This window comes from Mustela nigripes, chromosome 1 (assembly GCF_022355385.1).
Source record: "Mustela nigripes isolate SB6536 chromosome 1, MUSNIG.SB6536, whole genome shotgun sequence".
Lineage (NCBI taxonomy): Eukaryota > Metazoa > Chordata > Mammalia > Carnivora > Mustelidae > Mustela > Mustela nigripes.
In genome coordinates, this window is record NC_081557.1 from 52,735,039 (window position 1) to 52,762,667 (window position 27,629).

At 38.7% G+C, this 27,629-nt stretch overlaps 1 protein-coding gene across 4 annotated transcripts in view; it reads right to left on the reverse strand.

Annotated features, from left to right (window-relative positions):
- Window positions 1-6,585: 6,585 nt before the first annotated feature.
- PAK1 (p21 (RAC1) activated kinase 1) overlaps window positions 6,586-27,629 on the reverse strand; it is a 148,690-nt gene continuing 127,646 nt past the window's right edge. For all 4 annotated transcript variants that reach the window (XM_059411533.1, XM_059411516.1, XM_059411525.1 and 1 more), the window contains exons 10-15: window positions 25,067-25,179; window positions 21,571-21,688; window positions 16,088-16,187; window positions 13,915-14,111; window positions 10,685-10,822; window positions 6,586-7,931 (exon numbers count right to left, since the gene is read on the reverse strand). In XM_059411533.1, the coding sequence (XP_059267516.1) occupies window positions 7,845-7,931; window positions 10,685-10,822; window positions 13,915-14,111; window positions 16,088-16,187; window positions 21,571-21,688; window positions 25,067-25,179 (753 nt within the window). In that variant the 3' untranslated portion in view covers window positions 6,586-7,844. The remainder of the gene's footprint in view (window positions 7,932-10,684; window positions 10,823-13,914; window positions 14,112-16,087; window positions 16,188-21,570; window positions 21,689-25,066; window positions 25,180-27,629) is intronic.

Below are 27,629 nucleotides of genomic sequence, written 5' to 3' on the forward strand. Positions count from 1 at the left end.
ACCTGAGCCACCCGGGCGCCCCTCAGTTTTGTTTATTAAGATTTTCAAAACTGCAAACTGAAGGTTTGCTTGTCATTTTTTCAAAACTCTACCTTTCTTCTGTAGCATTGGCTCTTGGTCCAATAGTTTCCATAAGGAATAAGCTGACCTGAGATATAGTTTTTTCCTAGTGATTATTGTCACACTGTGGGCTTGTAGACACTGCTGCTAAAACCAATGTAAGAGAGTTTGCAGATTGCTGTAGTCCATAAAGCCAACTTCATATATTTTGCAAACATGCACTCAAACACACACAGACACACACACACACACGCACACACACATTTAAACATCTTGGATGGCACATGATCACCTAGGTTTCTCAGCAAAATAGAAAAAACTAGTTATTTAACTTTCCCCACAGCTAAAGTCTGGACAATCGCTATTCCAGCCTTTTTGTAGCTTTCCTATTTTTGTTAGAGCAATTTTATCACTCATTTTTTGGACTAAAGAATGAGTAAACAAAGGTACTTTTACATACTCATTGTATAAATCAGCAAAATGATGAAACTGACACAAAGAAAAAGATAAGCGTGAAACCTGTGGCTACACATCACCTAGGTGGTCTAATGCAGCCTCTGATTTCTTTCCTGGCAGCATGCCAGGGCTTGATGCCAGACTGTAGTCAACTGCACAGCAGTGTATCAAGTCCAAAGCTTGGACATTATCTTTGCTAAATGCATATGGTACTCCTGTTTTAACAAGTGTCCTTTTTTTTTTTATGATTTTGTTTATTTATTTGACAGACAGATCACATGTAGGCAGAGAGGCAGGCAGAGAGAGAGGAGGAAGCAGGTTCCCTGCTGAGCAGAGAGCTCTATCCCAGGACCCTGAGATCATGACCTGAGCCGAAGGCAGCGGCTTAATCCACTGAGCCACCCAGGCGCCCCAACAAGTGTCCTTTTTATTTAAAGTAATGAATCTCCTCTTTAGTAAAAGATCATAAAATTAGTATTTTTTTATTTTAATGCACCTATAATGAAAAAATATTGAACCACAAATCTGAAAGAGATATTAAATTTAAGGATTAAACTTAACCATTTAGCAATTTGGTGGGGGGGAAATGGGGGACCCTGGACTTTTAAACAGGGTATCCTGAAGCAGCTTCAAATAGATACAAGTTTTTATCAATGTTTGATTGACCTATTGGTTCTATAGCCAGAAACCAGTTATTGGGTTAAGCAAACCCAGATTCCTAGTTATGGATTCTTTTATAAAACCTTCATTTTGGTGCCAATAAAAGAGTCTCCTGACAAACCAGGTGATTTCAAACAGTGTAAAACTGGGACTGAATGTGCTGGGTGTCAGGGATTGTATTAAATGCTCTACATACATCATTTTGTTTGCTTGGAATCTTAAGGTAGATATTATTTTTTTATTTCAGTTTTTATTTAAATTCTAGTTGGTTAACATATATCATAACATTGATTTCAGGAGTAGAATTTAGTGATTCGTCACATACATATAGCACCCAGTGCTCCTCATAACAAGTGCCCTCCTTATACCCATCACCCATTTAGCCCATTCCCTGCCCACCTCCCTCCATCGACCCTCTGTTTGTTCTCTATAGTTAAGAGTCTCTTATGGTTTGCTTCTGTCTCCTTTTCCCCCCTTCCCATATGTCCATCTGTTTTGTTTCTTGAATTCCACATATGAGTGAAATCATATAGCATTTGTCTTTTTCTGACAAAGAGCTTAGCATAATACCCTCTAGCTCTGTCCATATCAGTGCAAATGGCAAGATTTCATTCTTTTTCATGGCTAAAAAATATTCCATTGTGTATATATACCACATCTTCTATATCCCTTCATCAGTCCGTGGACATCTGGGCTCTTTCCATATTTTGGCTATTGTAGATGATGCTTCTATAAACATTGGGGTGCATGTGCTCCTTTGAATCAAATCCGTATTTTTGTATCCTTTGGGTAAATACCTAGTAAGGCAATTGCTGCATCATAGGGTAATTCTATTTTTAACTATTTGAGGAAACTCCATACTGTTTTCCAAGGTGGCTGCACCAGTTTGCATTCCCACCAACAGTGTAAGACGGTTCCCCTTTCTCTGTAACAACATCCATTGTTTCCTGTGTTAATTTTCATCATCTGACATGTTTGAGGTAGTATCTCACTGTGTATTTCCTTGATGATAAGTGATGATGAACATCTTTTCATGTGTCTTTTACCATTCTTCTTTGGGAAAATGTCTATTCATGTCTTCTGCCCATTCTTAACTGGATTATTTATTTTGGGGGTGTTGAGTTTGATAAGTTCTTTATAGATTTTGAATACTAACCCTATATAAGATATATCATTTGCAAATACCTTCTCCCATTCTGAATATTATCTTTTAGTTTTGTTGATTGTTTCCTTTGCTGTGCAGAAGATTTTTATCTTGATAAAGTCCCAATAGTTCATTTTTGCTTTTATTTCCCTGTCTCTGGAGATATGTCTAGTAAGAAGTTGCTGTGGCTGAGGTTATTGAGGTTGCTGCCTATGTTGTGCTCTAGGATCTTGATGGTTTCCTGCGTCACATTTAGGTCTTTCATCCATTTTGAATTTATTTTTGTGTATGGTATGAAAAAATGGTTCAGTTTCATTCTTCTGCATGTTGCTATCCAGTTTTCCCACCATTTGTTGAAGAGACTGTCTTTTTTCATTGGATAGTCTTTCCTGCTTCATTGAAGATTTGTTGATTATATAGTTGTGGGTTCATTTCTGGATTTTCTATTCTGTTCCATTGGTTTATGCGTCTATTTTTGTGCCAGTACGATACTGTCTTGATCACTACAGCTTTGTTATAGAGCTTAAAGTCTGGAATTGGGATTTTCTGGTTCCATACAAATTTTAGGATTGTTTGTTCTAGCTCTATGAAAAATGCTGTTGATATTTTGGCAGGGACTGCATTGAAGGTGAGGATTGCTTTGGGTAGTATAGAAATTTGAACAATGTTTGTTCTTCCAGTCCATGAGCATGGCATGTTTTTCCATTTCATTGTGTTCTCTTCAGTGTCTTTTATAAGTGTTCTATAGTTTTCAGTTTTCACCTCCTTAGTTAGGTTTATTCCTAGGTATCTTACGGGTTTTGGTGCAATTGTAAATGGGACTGAAACCTTGATTTTTTTCTGCTGCTTTGTTATTGGTATATAGAAACACAACATATTTATCTATGTTTATTTTATATCCTGCAACTTTGCTGAATTCATGTATTGGTTCTAACGGTTTTTTGGTGGAGCCTTTTATGTTTTCTACATAGAGTATCATATTTTCTGCAAATAGTGAAAGAGTCACTTCTTCCTTGCCAATTTGGATGCCTTTTATTTCTTTTTGTTTTTCTGATCACTGAGTCTTGGACTTCAAATACTATGTTAAATAACAGTGGTGAGAGTGGACACCTCTGGTTCCTGACTAGAGAAGAAAAGCTCAGTTTTCCCCCACTGAGGATGATATTGGCTGTGGGTTTTTCATATATGGCATTTATGATGTGGAAGTATTTTCCATCTATCCCTACTTTGTTGAGGGTTTTTATCAAGAATGGATGCTGTATTTTGTTAAATGTTTTTCTGCATCTACTGATAGGATCTTATGGTTCTTATCTTTTACTAATGGGGTATATCACATTGATTGATTTGTGGATATTAAACCACCCCTACAGCCCAGAAATAAATCCCACTTGGTTGTGGTGAATAATTGTTTTAATGTACTATTGGATTCGGTTTGTTAGTATCTTATTGAGAATTTTTACATCCATGTTCATCAAGAATGTTGGACTGTAATTTTCCTTTTTAGTAGGGTCTTTGGTTTTGGAATCAAGATAATGCTAGCTTCATAGAATGAGTTTGGAAGTTTTCCTCCCATTTCTGTTCTTTTGGAACTGTTTGAGAAGAGTAAGTATTAACTCTCCTTTAAATGTCTGGCTTAAGAAGCCCAGGAAACATGGATAGCTAGGTTATAGGGTTATAGGAGGTGGTTACTGAACGCAAATGGGCAAAGGCCGTTTGACCCCACAGGAAAACAGCCTAGGCAGAACATATTATCCAGTCCAGAGCTGTGTGTGTGTGTGTGCGCGCACACACACACTATGCGTGCACACAGGAGTTAAGGCCAATATTCATAGTTACAGGGCTTGAATAAGGCCTAACCAGGATCTATAGGATGACTCCCAAGACTTTTCCAATGACCAAGAATTCTGTGTCATCCCAGGAAGTAGAGAAAGAGCTAGTCATTGGACCCAAGAGTCTGTTATGGATAGTTTTATAGGTAGGTAGGGGGAATGTGATTCAGTGGAGTAGGATAGGAAACTCATAGGAGGTACATGTTAGAAAGCACTCAAGTGCTTCTAGCCTTCCCTTGCTGAATTTGGCAACTGACGACTGATCCACCACTGTGACAGATTAGCAAAGGACCCACTGTCATTAAGAGATGCCCAGAAGAATGGGATAGGCTGGGTGACGGTTCTTTTGAAGGGATCCAAGTGTAGGATAGGATGTACTTCCTCCAAATATCTCCCATGGTTTTGGATATTCCCTTATTTCTTACAAGAGGCTTCTTTTGAAAATGTCTATAACATCTGAACCAGCACAATTAACTTAACAGGAACCCAGGAGTAGCTCCGTCCCCAAACTCCTTCCTCCGTGGTTCGCCATTTGCTTATACCCAAGGGTGAGGACACTTTGCACAGTACCCACAAGGCAGTTACACAGTCAAATGCAGGATAAAGGTATCAGTGTGACTTCAGTTGAATTGGTCACCACTAACCAGCCTCATGACTCTAGCAGTGCCTTCAGGTTGGTATCTGCCTGCTCTTGACACGGTGTATTGTTCAGACTTCCCAACTGCCAAAGAGAATCAGGACAGGAGGAAAAGTATGGAGGTATGGAAAGGAATACCTGGGTTCAGGTCTGCACTACAGTTAAACGACTCAAGTTATTTCCCATCCCCTAATTCAAGTATCCTGAACAGATGGCTGAGAGCAGATAGCCCCTTCCAGGATATGCTGGGCAGAACTCTAAGATGATCTCTGCTATGACCTGAATGTATCCCCCCACTTCAAATTCTTATATTGAAATCCTAATGCTCAAAGTGATGGTACAAATGGGGGCAGTGGTGCTTTGTAGGGTGGAGCCTTCATGAATGGGATTAGTGCTCTCAGAAAACAGAGCCCATAGAGCTCCGTAATCCTGACTGCCATATGAGGATACAGCAAGGGGCTAACCATCTGCCACCTGGAACAGGGCCTTCACCAGGACCTGACCATACTGACACCATGCTTTTGGACACCGCAGCCTCTAGAACCATGGGAAATAAATTTCTTTGTTTATAAGCCACCTAGTCTATGGTGTTTTGTTATAGGAGCCCAAATGGGTTGAGCCCTCCAAGATGCCCAGACTTTGGTGCATATAACTTCATCATTTTCCAAGCAAACAGTAATCTAAGTACTGTGGTGAAGGGGTTTTGCAGATGTAATTAAATTCCCAAATTAGCGGACCTTAAGATAAGAGTTCCCAAATTAGCTGACCTTAAGATAAGTTGATTATCTAAATAACCCTGACCTAATCACGGGAGCCCTTCAAAAGCAGTTTTCTCTACCTGGTTGCCAAAGTGAAAGAGAGATGTGCTCTGGCTTAATCTGGCTTAAAGCAAAGATTTTGTTTTGTGAATTGCCCATAAGGGCCAGGGGTGGGGGTGGGCAGAAAACTGTTGGCAGCTTCTAGTTGCTGAGAGTAGTCCTTGGCTGATAGCTGGAAAGAAAATGAGGACCTCAGTCCTACAACCACAAGGAAATGAATTCTGCCAACAACCAGTAAGACTGAAAGAGGACTTCAAGACCCTGACCAATACCTTGATTTCAGCCTCATGAGACTCTGAGCAGAATATCCACCCATGCCATTCTCAGACATGATGCCCAGTATCTGGTTAAACATTATTTCTGGGTGTGTTTTTGTGTGGAATGTTTCCAGAGGAGATTAGCATATGAATTGGTGGAGAGAGTAAAGCAGGTGACCTTGCTTGGGAGGGCATTACCAAATTAATTGGAGGCCTGAATAGAACAAAACTGTGGAGTGCGTTGCTGGGACATCAATTTTCTCCTGCCCCAGGGTGTTCTGGTTCTCACACACCAGACTATGACTGGCATCTATACAACCAATGACTCTCTGGCTCTCAGGCCTTTGAACTGCACCCCTGGCCTCACCAGCCTCCAACCTGCTGGTGTAGATCATGGAGCTTCTCAGTTCCCATACTTGCCTGAGCCAATACCTTATAATATAAATATAATATATATGTAACATATATTATAAAATAAATATAAATATAAATATTTTAGGTCTTTTTCTCTTTGTTTATAATTAAGAGTGTTAAGAAAAAGAATATGCATTGAAGTACACAGTGGTAAAAGGGCATCTTACTGCAGCTTAATCTAAAATCTTTTGGGAAGAAAATATATTTTCTGGCAGTATTTACCTACAACTTAAAGTTTTCTTAAGTCTGAAATCATTTCAAAATGAAAAATTAGAAAAGAAAGGTGAAAAGGAAAAGAAGAAAGGCATACTCCAAGTAGAATATTTTCATCTCCTTTTATTGAAGGAAATAAAACTTGTGCTGCAAGAGGCAGTGGTACCTCAGAGCATGACAAGGTAGCCAATGGGACTGACGTGACAAGCCACAATGCTGGCCAGGGGTCCTATCATAGTGGGAGGACCAAAACCACAAAGATAGCAGGAGGTAGCAAACATCCCCAACACCCAGTGCAAGCATTTCCATTTGCAGAGAGCTCGGCCATGCATTGTAAAAACAGGGTCCCCTCACAGCTGGCAGAGTATCTTATCAGGTCGCCAAATCCATTCAAAGCTAACACGTAGTTTCAGAGTTGGGAGATCCTTCCCTCTGATCCGAAGTCTCAGGCCATCAGATCTTTCAGCTCTTTACTCCAGATGGAGAAAGAGGCGGAATTCTTGAAACAACACACAGGTACAGCTGGACAGATGCTGATACCCAACTTTGTTCTAAAAGCAGCTAAATTTTTTCCCTGACTTCTTACACTGCTCTCACCCAGCATGTGCCCTAGGAAACCTCTCAAAGTTCTAAACAAAGACAGAATTGGGGCAGCAGCCTAGGGGATGTAGGGAGTCAAAAGCTGCTACATAGCCAAGACCATTTCACAAGAAATAGCATGGGGAACACTACTGAGTGAAGATCCCCTCAGGTAGCAGCTAGAAGCACACAAGAAGAAAAAACATTTTAGCTTTCTCTCCCATATCGAGATCAGCTGCGCCAAAGCCATGGTCCAGGAAGATGAGCCATTTCATGTCTCTGGTAAGTTATCCACCCTCACAGCACCCCTCACACTGTTCCAATTTTCAAGTACAATTGAGTTTGGGCAATTCAGCCTCAGAAAAGCAAGCACTAAAGAAATTTCAACTGATTACCAATCAATAATGTTATAAAGCCAAAAATTTATAGAGTTAAGAACTGACTGGCAGGTGCGAGATTGGGGTATGGGGAGAAGATTTTGCTGTATAGAAATAGAAGTCCAAGGGTTTATTCATATAAGCCCTTGGTCATAAACCACCCTCACAACCACAAATTGGGAGGAAATTCCTTATTTAGAAATGGCCATCATCTGATTAGTCAGTTGCAGTTCTCATCAATGCTGGACACATGGTTTTTAACGATCAAAGTCATGAGAGCGCTAGACCAGGAAATGGGAGGAGCAAGGCAAGGAAGAGAGGGCATCAGGGGTTGGAATTTCTAAAATGAGCATTTATTTCACAGAAGTCTTGGCACAATGAGGCTGGGGTAAGCGTGGTTTTAGTGATTGTTCTTGGTTGCCTCCTTTGCTGCAGCAATCAGTGGAGTGAGGCTGGAGAGGGGCTTGGCAATTTTCAGGAACTGATGCTAGAAGGGAAGAAAAGAGAAAAGACACATGACTATTTACCATTCTTCCTCAGTAATCATCATAAGACATTGAGAGCATCCATATTTGCACAAGGTGCTGCCTGGAAAGCTTCAGATCATCCCCAAGTTGAAAAACATCTTTAAAAGATAACAAACCATTTTTGGAAAGCTGTTTGGCAGTATCTACCTACAACTTAAACACACCTCTATGCTACATCCCAGCATTTCCAGTCATAGGTATATTTCCAAGAGAACTAAGTTTGTGTATCCACCAAAAGACACACACAGGAATGTTCATAGCAGCTTTACTTACAACAGTCATGACTAAAAAGAACCCCAAAAAAGAGAATGGAAGAATGAATAATGTTATATTTTATAATACTATACAGAAAAATACACAGCAATTAAAAGAATGAATGACTGATACGGTGACAACAGAAAGAATCCCACAGACATTATGTTGACTCACAAAAGCCAGACACAAGAGATTTCATGTTGTATGATTCCATTTTATATTAGGTAAGTCTAAACTATGGAGATAATCAGGATAATAATTATCTCTGGGGTAAAGTACTGACTGATCATGACCCAATGGTATATGGCAATACTGCATTTCAGGAGCACTGATCTAGGAATTTATTTTTCTATCTTTGAATCCAGTAAAGCTTTCAATAGCTTGGTCCTTTCCTAAATCACTTTCATTGGGCTGTACTTTGGGCCACACCCACCACTATTAAAGAAGACCATTCTGGGGGCGCCTGGGTGGCTCGGTGGGTTAAGCTGCTGCCTTCGGCTCAGGTCATGATCTCAGCGTCCTGGGATCGAGCCCCGCATCGGGCTCTCTGCTCCACAGGGAGCCTGCTTCCCTTTCTCTCTTCCTCTGCCTGCCTCTCTGCCTACTTGTGATCTCTGTCTGTCAAATAAATAAATAAAATCTTTAAAAAAAAAAAAGAAGAAGACCATTCTGTAGAAAAACTGCATCTATATTTTCACCAAAACTGTTACAGAAAACAATTCTTTATATAACTCAGAGCCTTTTCACTAAAAATGATTTTTCTTACATTTAATAGTAAAAAGGTTCTGCCACAAGGATGTGACATTTTTCCATTTGATAAGAAATATAGAAACTATCACATTTCCTTTTCTGTCCTGGCCACCAGAAAACTGAGAACCAGATCTGATGTTGAAACAAAACTAACTCAGATGATCAGCATAGTTGATCCTTCTGCCATCCTTATAAGTCTTTTTTATCAATCATATTGTATATGATACAGGCACATCCATATAGGCATATATACACATATTTGTTGCTGGAAGTTGCCTCATCTTCTTTTTGGACAGATATAGGATATAAAAAGGCACTGAAAACAAGTAGTTACTATGAAAGAAATAAAAGATATTGGTTAAATCATGAAGATACAAATTCCAACATATGTAATTTCATCCATATATGTGTTCTCACAGGAGAAACACATGTGAAGATTTGTGATTTAAGATACCAAACAGACATAGGATAAAACTCTGGGTCCACCACATACTAGCTATATAATCATGGAAACATTACACACTTGAAACTTACTCACTCACCTACAAAAATGGTAATACTAGAACCTATAAATCACAGGGTCATTATAAAGAATTGATGAAAAGAACATATAAGTCACTTAGGTAACTACAGTATGGTAAAGATTCAATGTAATGCATTTATTATTACTTATAGTATCAGGAAGAAAACTCTAGAGGGCACTAATCTTTCAATAATTATAATTTGGTACCTAATGAACAATATCTTCGCCAATCACAGCCTTAAAGTAGAATTTGAACATTTTTCCATGTCTAGGGTTTCCAGAGCAAATTTCATATGAAAGGCAAAGAGATTCTATACGGTACTGCCTATTATAAGGGGTTTTCAGTCCCAAAGGATCTGACAGACTAATGGGTTATATTTGGCAGAGCCCAAATCTCATATCTAACAGACCAGGTTATGTAAATCCATAACCCTGGTTACAAAGAGATACTAAATATGTTCTAGAGGATAGCATTTCAATTAAGGTAAATACTTTAGGCAGTTTCATTCAATTCAATAAAGTTTCTGAATACCCTTTCTAAGTCAGGTCCTAGGTATAAGAGGAGACCCAGAAATTAAGAAGATAGATGTTATAAATAATCTAGTGGGAAAGACAGGGTTGCTCATAACTACCTTCAATGCAGTAGGTCTGCCCTGCCTTGCTCGGTTGCTCTCGGTCCTCATCATATAGAAGTAACTAACTGTGCATGCCTACAGATTATTCACCACCATCAAGTTTAATGTGATACTTAGGTGGTAGCTTGCTAAAAGCAGTTTTTGCAACCATATGAAATAATTATGTAATTTCAGGATTAAGCAGATGGAAGTCTAAAAAGCTTGGCAAACCCCCGACTCCAGGCTTCCCCACAACCTGGCAGAATCTCACTCTAATTCAAGCAAAACAAAAGGTGCTGATGAAAGGTACAGGCAAAGTTCAGCAGGAGCTCAGAAAGAAGATTTTTAAGCTGAGCCTATAAATGTGTACAGAGTTTTAATAGACTGAGGAAGAGCTTCAGGGAATAACACAAAGGTCCAGAGATGAAGGAGGTTAAGGAACTAGGAATATAAATGGAGTGTGGGAAGTTGTAGGTGAGGAGCCAGTAGTGCCTCACAGATAAAAATGAAGCAAAAAAGGCTGGTTTAGTGATACCTTGAATTTGGAGCTTCCCTGCATAGGGAAAATTACCTGCAGCAGCTCTTTAGCTGAACCTCTCTTCTCCACATCCATCTCGAGACAGCGGTTCAGAAAGTCCCGGAAGAAAGCTGACAGCTTCTCTGGGTTCTGAAGCTCTGGGGTCCCATTGGTGGCAATGAGGTACAAGGCCTGGCAATACAAATGAAGAATCACCTTAGGCTCTAGCTACAGTTCTCGCTTAGTGCCCAGATCTGCTCTCTGAAGTATGGTCAGTTGCGTTATGCCTCTAGGACACAAAGAGGCAGCTTTGGTATACTGGAAAGAATATGACCTAAGGATCAGATTTAATATTTGAAGGCCATGTGATCACATGCAAGCCAGTGAACTCCTAAATTCCACATCTAGAAAATAGGGATGACAACAGTGTCTATCACACATGTCTGTAAAAATAAGACCATATATTGGGAAGCACTTTATAACTTATGAAGTATGCTCCAGACCCATGGATTTATTATTATTCTTGATTGTAAATCTAAAGGGTTTATTATTCACTTAGCCTGATGATGAGTTAAATATCTATCTCCCCATTTGCTGGAGGAAATTACCCCAGATGCTTTCACCTTAGTTACCTAAGAACTGATTTCTTCTAGCAGGAAAGGAATATAAAAAGCAAGTGTTCTGTAAAGCAACAATTTGTTTCCTTGTTGCCTCCCCTAGTACCCTAACATGGACCATCTTATGGGACAGGTTTAAAAAAAAGGTCCTTTCAAGCACTCAGCACTTTAATTCACAAAGTATTTACACAAACACTATCTCATTTAATGACCACAATAAATCTGGATAATAGACTAGGCAAGAATCATCATTCCCATTTCATAGATAAAGTCCAGAAACATATGTCTGGGATCAAGCTATTCATATGAGTTTATGTTCTCTGATTTTAATCCCAGTCTTAACTCCATCCACACCCTACTGATCATCATCTTCAAGGCTACTGCAAGACGGGGTAAGATGTGTGGAATGTGGAATGAGAGCAAAGCTGGGATGTCCGGGCAGTTTCAGATTGGTACACCGAATCACTTTCCAGTAATTGGCTATCCAAGAGGTAACCAGGTAAGATGAGATGACCACCTATCAACAACAACACATACATAATTCCCGCACTGGAAGGGAGGATGAGAAATGAGGAAATAAAAGCAATCAGAATAATTCTCTTATTTGCCTATGACCAAAATTACCAACCTACTTGCACTTGTATTCATATACTCTGCTTTCCCTCTCTCATTACAATGGACAAATTGGGGCCCCTGGGGTGGCTCAGTGGGTTAAGCCGCTGCCTTTGGCTCAGGTCATGATCTCAGGGTCCTGGGATTGAGTCCCGCATCGGGCTCTCTGCTCAGCAGGGAGCCTGCTTCCTCCTCTCTCTCTCTCTGCCTGCCTCTCTGCCTGCTTGTGATTTCTCTCTGTCAAATAAATAAATAAAAATCTTAAAAAAAAAAATGGACAAATTGTCCTAATCTAATACTTTTCCTTCAATACTTGATCCAACTCTTCGCATCTACTTCAGGACATCACTCCTACAGATGTCACTTCTCTCTTGCTCATGATCACATTCTTTCTTTCTACTATATCATTCCTATCAGCACACAAACATGCTAAAATAATATCATCTTTAAAAAAAAAAAACAAAAAACCTCAAAACCCTCCCTCAATTCCACTTCAGGTTCCTGCTCCATTTTTCTGTTCCCTTAAGAGCAAAACTTGTTAAAGAACAACAATTGCTTTCACATGCCATTTCAACTTCTTCTCCCATTCTGGTAGATTTACTCTTATTCATTTCATTACCATCACTCCACTGATATTGATCATCAAGCTCATCACTAACTTCCATATTGGCAAATCTAATGTTTACTTCTCAGTCTTGTCTTATATGATCTATCAGTGACATTTGACACAGTGGTCCATCCTCCTCCAAACATTTTGTTGTCTTGGCCTCCAGGACACACTTCTCTCAGTTCTCCTCCAACTAGGAAGGTCACTCCTTGGTCTACTTTGCTAGTTCCTGTAAGCATGAGAGAACCCTAGGGCTCAGTACCCAAACCTTACTCTCCAGGTGAGTTACTGCATCAATCATCTAGTTCCAATGCTTTAAATAAGCCAACTATATACTACCTCCTCATAAATTTACATTTATAGTCCTGACTGCTCACCCTTGAAATCCAGACTCAAATGCCCAACTCTACTCAGTATCTCTACTTGGATGTCTAATGAACATTTCAAATCGCCACATTCAAAACCAGCTCTATTACCCCATTTTACCTGCTCTTCAACCTTCTCAGTAAATGGCAAACGAAATCTTTCAGCAATTAGGGCCCAAAATCTTATAGGCATTGTTGATTCCTCTTTCTCTGATATCCATTTCATCATGTCAGCTATATGTTCTCTGCTGAGCAGAGAGCCTGATGCGGGGCTCGATCCCAGGACCCTGAGATCATGACCTAAGCTTTAACCCACTGAGCCACCCAGGCGCCCCCACACCACCACTCTTACCCGAACGATTATAACAGTATTTCAGTCTGTTTTATTTCTTCCAGAAAAACAGTCAAAATGGTCAATTTATACCGCAAATTAAGTCAAACTACTCCTCAGCTCAAAATCCTCCAATGGCTTCAAATCTCTTACAGAATAAAAGCCAGGTTCTCACAAAGGTCACTAGGTCTTACCTGATTCAGCTCCCTGTTAGTTCTCTGACCTTATCAGCTCATCTGCAAACTGCTTACTCACTCAGGACACTGGCCTCTTTGGTTTTCTCCAGGATAGGAGTATGTTCTCAAATTAAGTCCTTTGATGCCTGGGAAACTCTTGCATCGGATTAATCTCATGGCTTACTCCTTTCTTCAGATTTCTGCTCAAATAACTTAAAAGACAGGACTTCCTTCTCTACTATCAATAAAATAGCACACTTTTCCCTCCCGTTACTCTCTTAAGCTCCTTACTCAGCTTTTCCTCACATCACTTACCTTCTGTTACTATATATTATTTTTTTCATCACCATTAGAACAGCTTCTTTTATATTATCGGAACTAAAAAAAATGTTGAATGAATGAGTGACTATTAATATCTCTTTCCTTTGAGCATTTATACTTTAAACCCAATAGTGCCAAGTTTCATTCAGAAAAGATAGATCCAGGTTGAAAACTGTAGGGAATAGCCCGAGTCCCATTTCCTGGGATTAAAGACCAACAGCCCAAACATCTTCAAATGGGATTAGTAACACTCACTCTCAGAGGATTTTCATTGAGGTATGGGGGCTCCCCTTCAATCATTTCGATGGCCATGATGCCCAGGGACCAGATGTCAACCTTGGGTCCATAGGCCTTCCGCGTCACAACCTCTGGTGCCATCCAGTATGGAGTTCCCACCATGGTGCTCCGTTTGCTCTGCTCTGGGGTGATCTGTGCACAGAACCCGAAATCGGCTAGGAAAAAAAAAAAAAAAAAAAGAAGAGAAGGAATGGACCTGACAAGTACTGACTATATGCCTATCCCAAGCTCCGCCTGGGTCTCAGGCACTGCAATACCTTGTCTCTCTAGAGCTGGAATTACATGACTGCTACCTTCAAGACTGGCTCTTACCCTGTCCTCTATTTAACCTTGAAAAGTAGCAAGAGGAACAAAAATCTCTGGCCCCTTACCACTCCTCAAACCAGAAGAACTAGGCATTAAAGTCCAAAGCTTCCCATTTGGGCCTTGATTATTTGCTCTACTTCTGCTTTCTTCTTAAAAACCATTCCCATGCCTCAGAATCTGGCAGTCTAGGTCCTTGCTTTATTTCCTGGGCATGAGTCCCTGACTTAAACTCTAATCACCAATCTTCCCAAAGCTGCCTGTCCACATGCAACATACCTGTTGGTCTGGACTACAACATACCTGTTGGTCCTTACACTTTTGAACAAAATGTTCTGCTTATAGTTCATTCACATTAAATTGCAATTATAAGTTTATTTAAATTATGAGACCTTTGACAGGAAGGACTATGTCTTCTTACTCATTTTTTTTAATCCCAGAAGGCCCAAGTATAAAAGTTTGATAAAAGTTTGCTGAATGAATGAACCTAGGAAATTACACTAAACTCTATTTCCTAGTTATGTATTTTATGACTCCAGTACTAGACTGAGAGCTACTTGAGGACTAGCAAAAGTATCTTTGTGCCCATTGTAGCACATAGGAGGCATTCAGTAAATTGTTTGTGGTTAAACATATATATCTGAATGGACAAAAAAGAAATGACACCCTGTCTAGCGCTGAGTAATATAAAGAGCCTGAATATCCCAAGAAATACAGAGATACCTACTTTTATTACACTCTGCTTTATTACATATCACAGATACTACGATTTTTACAAATTGAAGGTTTGTGGCAACTCTGTGATGAGCAAGTCTGTCCGTGCCATTTTTCCAATAGCATTTACTCACTTCATGTCTCTGTGTTACATTTTGGTCATTCTCATAATATTTCTAACTTTTTCATTATTATTAATATATTTGTAATGGTGGTCTGTGACTACTGATCTTTGATGTTACTAATGTAATTGTTTTGGGACACCATGAACTGTACATATAGTGGATGGCAAACTTAAATTGGTAAATGTGTACGTTCTAATTCCAGACCTGGTGAAAATAGTACAAGAACTAGAATTACAAGTGGAGCCTGAAGATGGGACTGAACTGCTGTAATCTCATGATAAAACTTGAACAGATGAGGAATGGCTTCTCATGAATGAGCACAGAAAGTGGTTTCTTGAGAAGGAATCTACTGGTGAAGATGCTGTCAAGACTGTTGAAATGACACAAAGGATTTAAAATATTACATAAACTTAGTTGATAAAGTAGTAGAAGGGTTTGAGAGGACTGACTCCCATTTTGAAAACAGTTCTCTAGTAGGTAAAATGCAATCCAATAGCATTGCATGCTACAGAGAAATCATTTGTGAAATGGAAAACAGTTGATGTAGCAAACCTCATTACTGTTTTAAGAAATTACTGCAGCTGCCCCAGTCTCCAGCAACCACCACCTGATGAGTCAGCAGCTATCAACACTAAGGCAAGACCCTCCACAAGCACAAAGATTATGACTCACTGCAAGCTCAGATAATGGTTAGCATTTTTTAGTGATAAAGTATTTTTTAATTAAGATATGTACATTTTTTTAGCCACAATGCTATTACACACTTAATCGACTATAGTACAGCATAAACATAACTTTTATATGCACTGGGACAAATTAATTTGATTTGCTTTATCACCATGTTTGTTTTACTGCAGTGGCCTGGAATGGGACCTGCCAAGGTGTGACTGTAAGATCCTGTGCTGAGTCTTGCAGCTACTATCATATGATTACCCTCCCCCAGGATACTGGGTCCCATCAGGAAGAAAAGTATCAACACTCCTACTCACTTAGCTTGACAGAGCCATCCATTCCCAACAGGATGTTGTCGCTCTTGATGTCTCTGTGAATGACCTGGTTGGAATGCAGAAACTCCAAAGCCTGTAGGCACTATTTAAGTGGTTGGGCAAAGAGAGAGAGAAAGAACTTATGAAGACTTACAGAAAATCAACTAATCCAACCTCTTTATTTTGTGACAAAGAAAGTGAGATCCCAGTGAATGAAAGAACTGGTTCCAAATCTGTGGCGGAGGCAGGTCTACTGCCTAGTCTTCTATCTCCTGGCTAAGCATTCTTCTAACTTGGTGCTGCTTTATGCCTTTCTTATAAAATACCTTATTATAATACATCTTACCGTAGTTTTCTTACAGGAGTTCCTCCACTGTATTTTGGAGTTTTTTGCTTTGTTTTGTTTTGTTTTACCAAACATTAGATCCTTAACAAAGAAACTGAGGCCCAAGCAAAACTACAGAGGAAAAATGGAATGATTTTATGAAGATAAAACTGGAGGAAAGGGACAAAAAAAGAGTCTTATCTGAGACACATGGAAGTGATATTAGAAAGAGTAAAGTTAGGAGAAATATTTTTGGTGAGGAGATAATTTGTACTGTTTTGGGTATGTTCAATTTTATATACCTATAAAGCACTGACAGACAAATGTTCAGTAGACAATGGAACATATGAGTCTTAAGTTCTATAGAGATTTGGACTTGAGATAAGTATTTGAGTCATTTTTGACCAAGTGATTTTCTTTAAGTTATAAGAATGGTTGGAACTGGCAAATATTATAGAAAAGGAGAAAGAAAAGAACCTTGGAAAACATCTATAATTAGCAGGCAGAATGAGTAACAGAGACTGAATAGAACAATGAAGATGTTTGGTTCTTCCACTACCTAACAACATCATTCTAAACAAATCACTTATGCTTTCTAGGCTATGGTTTTCCCATTTGTAAAATGTGGGGATTAGAAAAGATAATCTCAGATTTGCTACTAAATCTCCTAGTTTAAGTCCATAACCCAAAGTTAAAATAACAACTGAAAAATACAAAAGATGCAGACCAACTGCAAAACAGTATTTAAATGTTCTCAAATCATTACTTCACTTTTTAAGAACATTCCAATGGCTAAATTATGAACAAACTAATATTCAGAAGCAGCTTTTCCCTGAAAAAATAAGAGTTGCTTTCCTTAGGAAGCTGGAGAGATCCTGGCCTCTGGATGTCACAAAATATGATTTAAAAAGAAAAGATTTTGAGAAATTAGAACCCTCATACATTGTTTGTGGGAATATAAAATGGTACAGCCACTTTGTAAAATAGTTTGGCTATTTCTCAAACAAGCACAGAGTTGCTATATGACCAGAAGTTCCACTCCTAGGTATATACTCAAGAGAAATGAAAACAGATATCCAACTAAAAATTTGTACAAGTACACAGCATTGTTCATAATAACCAAAAAGTAGAAATGACCCAAATGCCCATCAACTGATGAATGATAAATAAATGCAATCTTATTTGTTAATAAAAAGAATGAAGTACTGATATATACTATAACATGGATGAACTTTCAAAACATTATATTAAGGAAAAGAAGCCAGTCACAAACATGCATATATTGTAGATTCCATTTATTGGAAATGTCCAGAGCAAGTAAATCTATAGAGACAGAAAAAAGATGAGTGGTTGCACAGGACTGAGAAGGCTGATAAGTGAGGTGTGTGGGGCAGTGCCTGCTAATGGGTAAGGAGTTCTTTTGGGGGTGATGAAAATGTTCTAAACTGGATTATGGTGATGATTATGGTGTTCTAAACTGGATTATGGTGATTATGGTGATAGTATTATATGGTATATAAATTGTATCTCAATAAAATGATTTTCTTAAGGGGGTGATCTCTTTTAGAATATAGCATGAATTCCTATTTTAAAGATAAATAAGTTGGGGCAAATTGTTTTTCCTAAGTACACATATGCAAGCAACCTCAATCAGTGAAAATCAGATCAGGGAGTGAGTGAAAAATATTTTAGATAGTACTGTGGTTTGTGGCTTTCCAAAGGGTTACAGTACATAAAGAAAAGAGATATGCAGTATATCTATAGTATTAATACTTCACAGAGGGAATGTGATCAGTGAAAAATGTGTTAAAGGGCTGCTTAGGGGAGAGATAATTTTTTTAAAAAGTTGAGAATCACTGTATTAGCACTACAGCAAAGGAAAGCAGCCATAGCTCCTAAGAGTCCCAGGCCTGTGTTAATTCCATTAACCTATGTGGGTATGTTCTAGATCCCAGGATTTTTCATGTAAAGGTGATCATATTTTCTAGGATGAAATTAAGTTCATATGATTTTATTTTTTCTAAATTGATTAAATATACAACTATACTATTTCATCTGAATGTCTCCAGATTTTACATCATCAAACCCCAACCATACTATCAAACTTAACCCCATAATACTCTGAACCAAATCTTCTACTCCTTCCCTAACTCCCAAACTTTTCTATTATTGGGCTATTGGAAAGTTCCAGTTTCTTATCAGCAAAACACCCAATATCCTCAACTTCTGTGAATATTCCCTTCATCTTCTTGGTCTAAAGAAAAGCCATAAAAATATGGCTGGGGTGCCTGGGTGGCTCAGTTGGTTGAGCATCTAACTCTGGATCTCCGCTCAGGTTTTGATCTCAGAATCCTGCTGGGAGTGGAACCTACTTAAAAAAAAAAAAAAAAAAAAAAAATGGCTATACACAGCAGTCAGATAACAAAAAGAAATAAAAGGCATATAAATCAGCAAGGAAGAATTCAAATTGTCACTATTTGCAGATGACATGATACTCTATACAGAAAACCCAAAAGACCCCATCAAAAGTTGCTGGGATTCAGTAAAGCTGTTGGATACAAAATCAACATACAAAAATCTGTTGCATTTCTATATATCAATAATGAAGAAGCAGAAAGAGAAAATAAGGAATCCCATTTATAGATGCACCAAAATCCCTAAGATACCTAGGAATAAACTTAACCAAGAGATGAAAGATCTGTACTCTGAAAACTGTAATACACTGATGAAAGAAAGTGAAGATGACTCAAGGAAGTGGAAAGATATTCCATGCTCATGGATTGGAATCACAAATACTGATAAAACGTCTGTACTACCCAAAGCAATCTACACATTCAATGCAATCCCTATCAAAACATCAACATTTTTCACAGGGCTAGAATAGACAACCCTAAAATTTATATGGAACCAAAAAAGAGTCCAAATAACCAAAGCAACCTTGAAAAAGAAAAGCAAAGCTGAAGGCATCACAATACTGGGTTTCAAGTTATATTACAAGCCCACAGTAATCAAAATGGTATGGTACTGGCACAAAAACCAGACACACAGATCATGGAACAGAATAGAAAATCCAGAAACGAACCCACAACTATATGGTCAATTAATCATCAATAAAGCAGGAAATAATATTAAATGGAAAAAAAGACAGTCTCTTCAAAAAATGGTGTTGAGAAAACTGGACAACATGCAGATGAATGAAACTGGACAACTTTCTTACACCATACATAATAAATTCAAAATGGATGAAAGACCTAAACGTGACATATGAAGCCATAAAAATCCTAGAGGAGAACACAGGCAGTAACCTCTTTGGTATTGGCTATAGCAACTTCTTACTAGACATGTCTCCTGAGGCAAGGGAAACAAAAACAAAAATAAACTACTGGGACTTCATCAAAATCAGAAGCTCTGCACAGCGAAGGAAACAATCAACAAAACTAAAAGAGAACCTATGAAATGGGAGAAGATATTTGCAAATGACATATCTGATAGTATCCAAAATATATAAAGAACTTATAAAACACAACAGCCAAAAAACAATCCAATTAAAACATGGACAGAAGACATGAATACACATTTTACCCAAGAAGATATACAGGTGGCCAACAGACACATGAAAAGATGTTCAACATCACTAATCATAAAGGAAATACACATAAAAACTGCAATGAGATATCACTCGCCCCTCTCAGAATGGCTAATATCAACAATGCAAGAAACAACAGGTATTGGCGAGGATGTAGAGAAAGGGAAACCCTCTTGCACTGTTGGTGAGAATGCAAACTGGTCTGTCTACTCTGGAAAACAGTATGAAGGTTCCTACGATCTAGCAATTGCACTACTTGATATTTACCCAAAGAATACAAAAATACTAATTCAAAGGGATACATGCACCCTGATGTTTTTAGCAGCATTATCCATGACAGCCAAATTATGGAAAGAGCCCAAGTGTCTACAACCTAATGAATGGGTAGAGAAGAGGTGGAGTGTGTGTGTGTGTGTGTGTGTGTGTGTGTGTGTGTGTGATGGAATATTACTCAGCTATAAAAAATAATGAAACTTTGCCATTTGCAATGATGTGGATTGAACTAGACAGTATTATGCTAAGCGAAATAAATTAGAGAAAGACAAATACCACATGATTTCACTCATATGTAGAATTTAAGAAACAAAACAATTAAGAGGAAAAAATAAGAGAGGCAAACCATGAAATAGACTCTTAACTATAGAGAATGAACTGATGGCTCCCAGAGGGGAGGTGAGTGGGATAATGGGTTAAACAGGGGATGTGGATTAAGGAATGCACTTGCTGAGATGAGCACTGAATGACGTATGGAAATACTGAATCACTATACTGAACACCTGAAACTAATATTACACTGTATGTTAACTGACTGGAATTTAATTGAATACTTTTTAAAAATGTGGCTATCCCCTGGGGACAGTGCCTCTCAAAGAGGCTTTGTAAAGAGGGTTTTTTTTTCCCCCATTACACCAGCATATTACAGACCTTAGACATTCAACAGCAATGAAAAGAAAAAGAAAATACCTACTTGTGTTTCATTTTTTATTTCTTTTGCTTGAAAGTATTTTACCCTAGATTTTTCCATGGCTTACTTTTTTGTATATTCAGATCTTTATTCAAATCTATGGCAAAACCGTCCCTGACTACTCTAAAATAGTACCTCCTTTGTCACTACTTTCTTACTCTGTTTTTACTTCCTTCAGAGCACATCAAGAAAATAGTAAAGTACAATAAAATTATAATTAAAATATATATCCATATAAAGAGGAAAATAATACAAAGCATTTACAGCAGTCACCTTTAAGACTGAAATTGAGTGACTTTACATATACATGTAATATCTGACTTTTCTACAATGGGTATATACTTTTATCATCAGAATAAAGTTATCTTGTTTTTAATTTTATTTTTTTTTTCAGTGTTCCGAAATTCATTGTTTATGCAACACACCCAGTGCTAGAATAAAGTTATCTTTAAAGAACAGGCCAGAGTGATAGAAATTTCAAAACAGATAAACAGAAGAATAATTTCTACCACCTCCAGTGCCCAGGCTGAGATCCCATCAGGAGCAGAACTTTGACAGACATTGATATAAAGGCCACTTCATGCTCAAGGCTGGTTGGCCACTGGCCTTACCTCACGGCAGACAGCTGCAATCTGGCCTTCATCCATGCAAGTTTCTGTCACCACATCTGTCAAAGAACCTCCAGCCAAGTATTCCATGACAACCCACAGCTCATCTCCCACGAGGTAACTGTAGGAGTACAGATAAAGTGTAAGAACGAACAGAGTACATTGAGCCATAGCCCTGGGTTTCAAAGGCTACGCATATACACAGAGTGAACCTGCATCTCCAACAGCTTTGGAAAGGTCTAGGGTTCTTTATCCTGGGGAGAAGCAATCTGGGGAACAGAAATACTAACTTGATTATCTCTTAAGGATTCTCCTGGAGAAAACAAAGCAGACTGTTCTGTGAAGCCCCGAATGGCAGAACTAAGTTCACTAGGTTGAAGATATAATACAATTATATTTCATCACAACACAAAGTAATGTTTCTCAAAATTAGGCACAATTCTCACACCTCTAGAAGCACCAAGGCAGAGAGCACCCAAACATCTGACAAAGATGGGAATCCATGTTTCCAACATTAGGGAAAGTCCCTAAATGTCCTTGAGAGTTCTACTAAATCCGAGCTCCATGAGAGCAAATACTGGGTCTTGTTCAAGACTATCCCCAGAGTCCAACACTACAGATGCCAATATTTACTGAGTAAAGCAATGAGCAAAATAAAAGATAATTCATTGTAAATATTAAATGAAACAATGGCTATAAAAGCCATTTAAAAGCTATAAAGTATTATACACAAAGTCATTATGCTGGCAATGATCTCCATTTTGAGCATCTCTGATTCTAGGAATGAAATGAATTCAAGCTGCAAAGCCAAAGCCCCTTCTGGTAAGCCAAGGGCTGCCATTTAGTACTGTCCCCTGCAGAGTTTATGGAGACATGAGTTAGAACCACTAGTATCACTCAGGGACTAGATCACTCAGCACTACTGTGTGGAAAAAAAAAATCACTTAGGCCCTCTGGTCAGTTTCTTTAGCTGCAGGGTAAGACAAACGAAGAGAAGAATAGCCCAGAGCCCTACAGACTCTTCTGCTAGCTTCAGACAAAGGAGCTATAATGGCTTAAACTGTGCGGTATGGCATCTTATTGTCATCCTGATATTGGGACTACTGCTGGGCAGATGGAGAGACTATTAAAAAAAAAAAAAATGGCCTCCAGCAAAGGGTAAGATTTGAATCCTATTCTCTTGATTCTGAACCTAGTACTCTTTCTGTAGATTCTATATTCTTTGTAACTAAAAGTCTTGTTTTTTTTAATTTCCAGGAAGAATATATATGACAGATTAGAGTGTTCGTTAATATCTCTTTTGAGAGAGATTATAAGGACTTGGACCAAAAGATAATTTAGGACTGGGTAAAAGGCCCTCCACTGGCATGAGCCTATTTCTTCCCTGACAAAAAATGCCCATTATGTCCTCTTTACCCAATTTCTTTAAAGCCGTTAAGGAGACATCTGTCAGCGTGGACTGATTGGAGGAAGAAATATGAGGGTCCAAGAGACCTCTGGACACTGACAAAGAAGAGCCTCTTTTTTTTTTTTTTTTTAAGATTTTATTTATTTATTTGACAGATAGAGATCACAAGTAGGCAGAGAGGCAGGCAGAGAGAGAGAAGGAAGCAGGCTCTCTGCAGAATGGAGATCCTGATGAGGGGCTCAATCCCAGCACCCTGGGATCATGACCTGAGCAGAAGGCAGAGGCTTTAACCCACTGAGCCACCCAGGTGCCCCCAAAGAAGAGCCTCTTTACCTGGATCTAACATGTCACTGTTAAAGCTAAGACAATGTACAACCAGATTCAGATTGTCCCAAAAACTCTATGGCTCTACACTGTGTCAAGGTACCTTCAAAAATAGTCTCTCAAGGTAAAGCCTCAGAGCATCACAGGAGCTCCTAGGTATTTTCTTTTTCCTCGCGCCAGACTAGGAGTTATTTGAGGGCATCAATTTACTTTTATTTTCACAGTACAAGCCTCTGGAAACACCAACAAAGGCTCAACTGATAAATTTATAAATCTTCTAATCTTATTCCCAGAACACAAATTCCTCCAACAACATGGTCATGTATTTTATTGTTTAGATACCTCCAGAGATAGAAGACTCATTTTTTTTAATGAGACTCATTTTTTTTTAATGCCCATATCCTTATTAGGAGCTTTCATTTTTCCTTATCCTGAGCCCAAATCTGGTAGCCTTAGAGCCTTCAGTAGTTTATCCAAGCAATATTCTTTATGTAATATGTTCTTCAAAGAGATGGGAGAGTGAATAATAACTTCCAGAGAATTTTTCAGAGTCAGTCATGATCCCCATCATGGAGAGACAATCATCCCCCAGAAAGGAAGAAGGCTTTATTCACTATACTTATCAACATTATGTGTTGGGAAAGTCAAAGTCCAACTCCTTTCCTCTTTAAAGAAACTGAGGCTTACCAATGCTTTAGATGCAAAACAAGAAATCTGGTAGAATCTGGCAGGAATGAAATATAGATGGCAATGCAACATAGATAATAAAGGAATTAGACTCCAAGACTTAGTCCAGTATCACCTCCACTTGTGATGTCTCTGAAATAGGCAAGAAGCTCACTTTCTTCTTCATGTACAGGAGAAAAGAACATGACATGATGGAAAGGGCATGGATGTTGGTGCTAGGAATATTCAAATCCCAAACCCTCATTTGCTACTTATTGGCTTACTCACCTTGGACAAGTTATAAACTTCTATGAACCTCAGTTTCTTCACCAGTAAAATACAGATAATAAACTCTACCTCACAATGTGTTCAACAAAAAGTGTTTGGTGCAAAGTAAAGCATAACACAAATGTTAGCTGTAACCACTATTATTATGTTGAAGACCAGAACTCATGAGCTGGAATAATGGATGGAAATAATCAAAATGGGATTTAATGATGGTTACTAAAAAGTTCTACATTACCAGTTTAATGCAAAAAAAAAAAAAAAAAAGGGCGGAGGATCAGAGATTTTAACTGACTGTAAACTCACAATGGGTCAACAATGAAACAAGCTTCCTAAAAATAAAACAATGAATGAAATCATTAGGTGATGTAGAGTTTAGAACAAAAGATAAGTCTTACTTTTTCCATACTGGTCAAATCTCAAATGAAACTACTGACTGTCAAATTTTAAGAGCTAAGACAAACCGGAAGTTTTTCAGGAGGGCGAGCAGGATAAGGAAAGAACTAGGATTAAAATGATTTAAAGACCTACATGTCTGACTCTGGCAGATGTGCTTAAGGGCCTCTCTGAGGCAGAACAGACAGTTCTAGGATCAGGTGTTAGAAGCTACAGGGTGGCAGGGTTCATCTAACCCAGAAGGACTACACAGCAATCAGAAGTGTCCAGCAGGATACAAGGCTGGAGGCAGAGAGCCAAGCATCGTAGAAGATTCTCAAATGGAGGCAGTTTCAGAGTGCTGGTGGTGCCTCCTCCTCTAGCTCCACCATCCATCAGTTCCAAAGGCCAATCTCTGTGACAGGACCTATCAGTCCATACCTGTCCAAGTAGTTCACAATATTTGGGTTCTTGTTTTCCCTCATGACCAGGATCTCATTAATAATCAGCTCTTTCTTCGGCTGCTGCTGAAGGTTCATCTGCTTAATGGCCACCTGAAATCAGAGTACAACCAGTCACTCTACATTTACTGAGAAACAACTTAGTACAAGATCTTAAACATGAAGGAGAGAGAGATGAATAAAATACAGTCTTAGCCCTTGCAGAATTTGCATAAGCCAATATAGTCAATATGAGGTTTCCAGACCAGCAGCATCAACATCATTTAGAAACTTGCTGGAAATAAAAAATTTTAGGTCCCGTTTTAATAAACACTTCAGGTGATTCTGATATTCAACAAAGTTTGACAATCAAACTCTCTACTAATAAAATATTTGTATGAGAAAAATACTTTAAAAAAATCACAATATAAAACAGGTATGCTGGGGGGCACCTGGGTGGCTCAGTCTGTTAAGTGTCTGACTCTGGATTTTGGCTCAGGTCATGATCTCAGGGTTGTGAGATCAAGCCCTGCATCAGGTTTCGCACTGAGTTTGGAGCCTGCTTAAGATTCTCTCCTTCTCTCCCTCTGCCCCTCTGCTCCCCTGCAAGTGTTCTCTCTCTCTCTCTCTCTCTGAGTAAGAAAGAAAGGAAAAGAGAAAGAGAGAGAGAGGGATTGAGGGAGAAAGAGGAAAAAAAGAAGAAGAAAGCAGTATGCTATAACAAAAGTCCATACAAAGTACTATAGAAACACAAAACGGAGCAAGAACTCTTTCTATCTGGCAATGATAGAGAGGCTTCATAAAGGGGGAGAGTAATTTCTGAGCTTGCTGTGGAAAGATGAGTCAGAATTGACATTGAGAGAGAAAAGGGGGATGAGATCCCTAATATTTATGTATCAAAAAGAACTTCATAGGCTTTTTATCTATAGATATAAATGAATTCCCAGAGCACTTTTGCATCCATCTCTTCTATGTGTCAAGTACTAGGTAAGGTATTCTCAGGTTTACTTTATTTAATCCTCAGAGATACTCTATGGAATAACTATTACTATGGATTCCTTTGGACAGATAAGGAGATCATGATTCCGAGAGGATATGTGACAATGCAATGTGATATGCAAATAGCTTGCATACACAGCTATTTAGTAGCAAAGTCATGATTAGAGCCCTTGAGATTGATGCCAATTTATTGTGTACACATGGCCAGATTAATCTTCCCCACAGTACACATTTGATAACACTCTCCCCTGCTCAAAAATCATGAATGGCTTCTGTTTGCCTAGAAATGCTCCTCAGCCCAACATTCAAAGTTCTCAAGATCTTTCCTCCCACTGCATTCCTTGACATACTCTGTGATCTGATCTCCTCTCCACTTGGAGTACCTTGCATGCTTTTCCCATGTTCAAAAGCTACTTATCCTTTGTGTCAGGCCAAAAGAAACCTTATTCTCTAAACCAGATAGGCTTTTTCTCTTCTTTAAAGCCTCATAAGATCATATTTATACCTCTCTTAGGGAACTTACCACATAAACTACCTTCAGGATGATTAGCTGGAGTGTGTATCTCTAGAAGCTGTAAGCTAGAGAGCTCATCTGAAAACTCAAAATCCCTGGTACCAAGCACAGGACCTGACACACAGTGACTATTTGTGGAAATGTTTGTGGAAATGAAGACAGGAAGAGAGAATTCAGCGGGTTGATAAGTACTTTGTTTTTAAACCATAAATAGTTCCAGCAACAGGCTACTCAATTCCATAGGAGAACTTACACTATTTGCTAAATGTTTATTCCCTAGAGATATTTTCTTTTTCCTGCTTAACAGAAAAGAACATGAACACCTAAAAGAACAAGTAAATCAGTCTTTCCAGAAGCAGCAAGTGTAAAAAAAAAAAGAAGAAGAAGAAGAAGAATACTTATTTTTATGGGGGGAAAAAAAAAACCCTGCCTCTTATTTCTTAAGCATAAGCTGTCTTCTGCAGAGATCCAGTTCATTGGGAAGAACAGAAATGATTCTTTTAAACACTGTGACTACTTCCATCACTTACCCCAAGTGAGAAGAATTTGCTTTGGAGTGGAGTCTCCTATCAGGCAAGGCTTCTGGTCTGGCTCTAGCTTTCTATAATGTTTATTAGCTTTTTCTAATGTCTTAAGAGTAACACATTGATGTAAAGATCTATTACATGAACTAAACTGAACCCTTAAAACATATATTAAGATCTGGAGGCAAAGGAGTGCCTTTGGAGTTCATCTGGCCATCCTAGAGGATAGGAAAGGGCTTATGAATCTCAAAGAGGTCAATGTTGGAAGCAGCAAGAGAGATGACTGGCAGGCAGAGGATAACATAGAAGTGGTGGCAAGATACCAGGGGTCCTTTTCAATATTCACTAACTATGGGCTGGGCTAAATGTCCTTCACCCATTCAGTCCCTTTTAGGCTAGCACAGAGCATTCTTATAACAGAAAAAGAACTGGGTTTGAGTGCTGAGGACCTAAGCTCTGGGTCTATCATTTACTGACCTTGACCAATCACAAGCTCTCTGTGCCTCAGTCTCTCCATCAATACACTG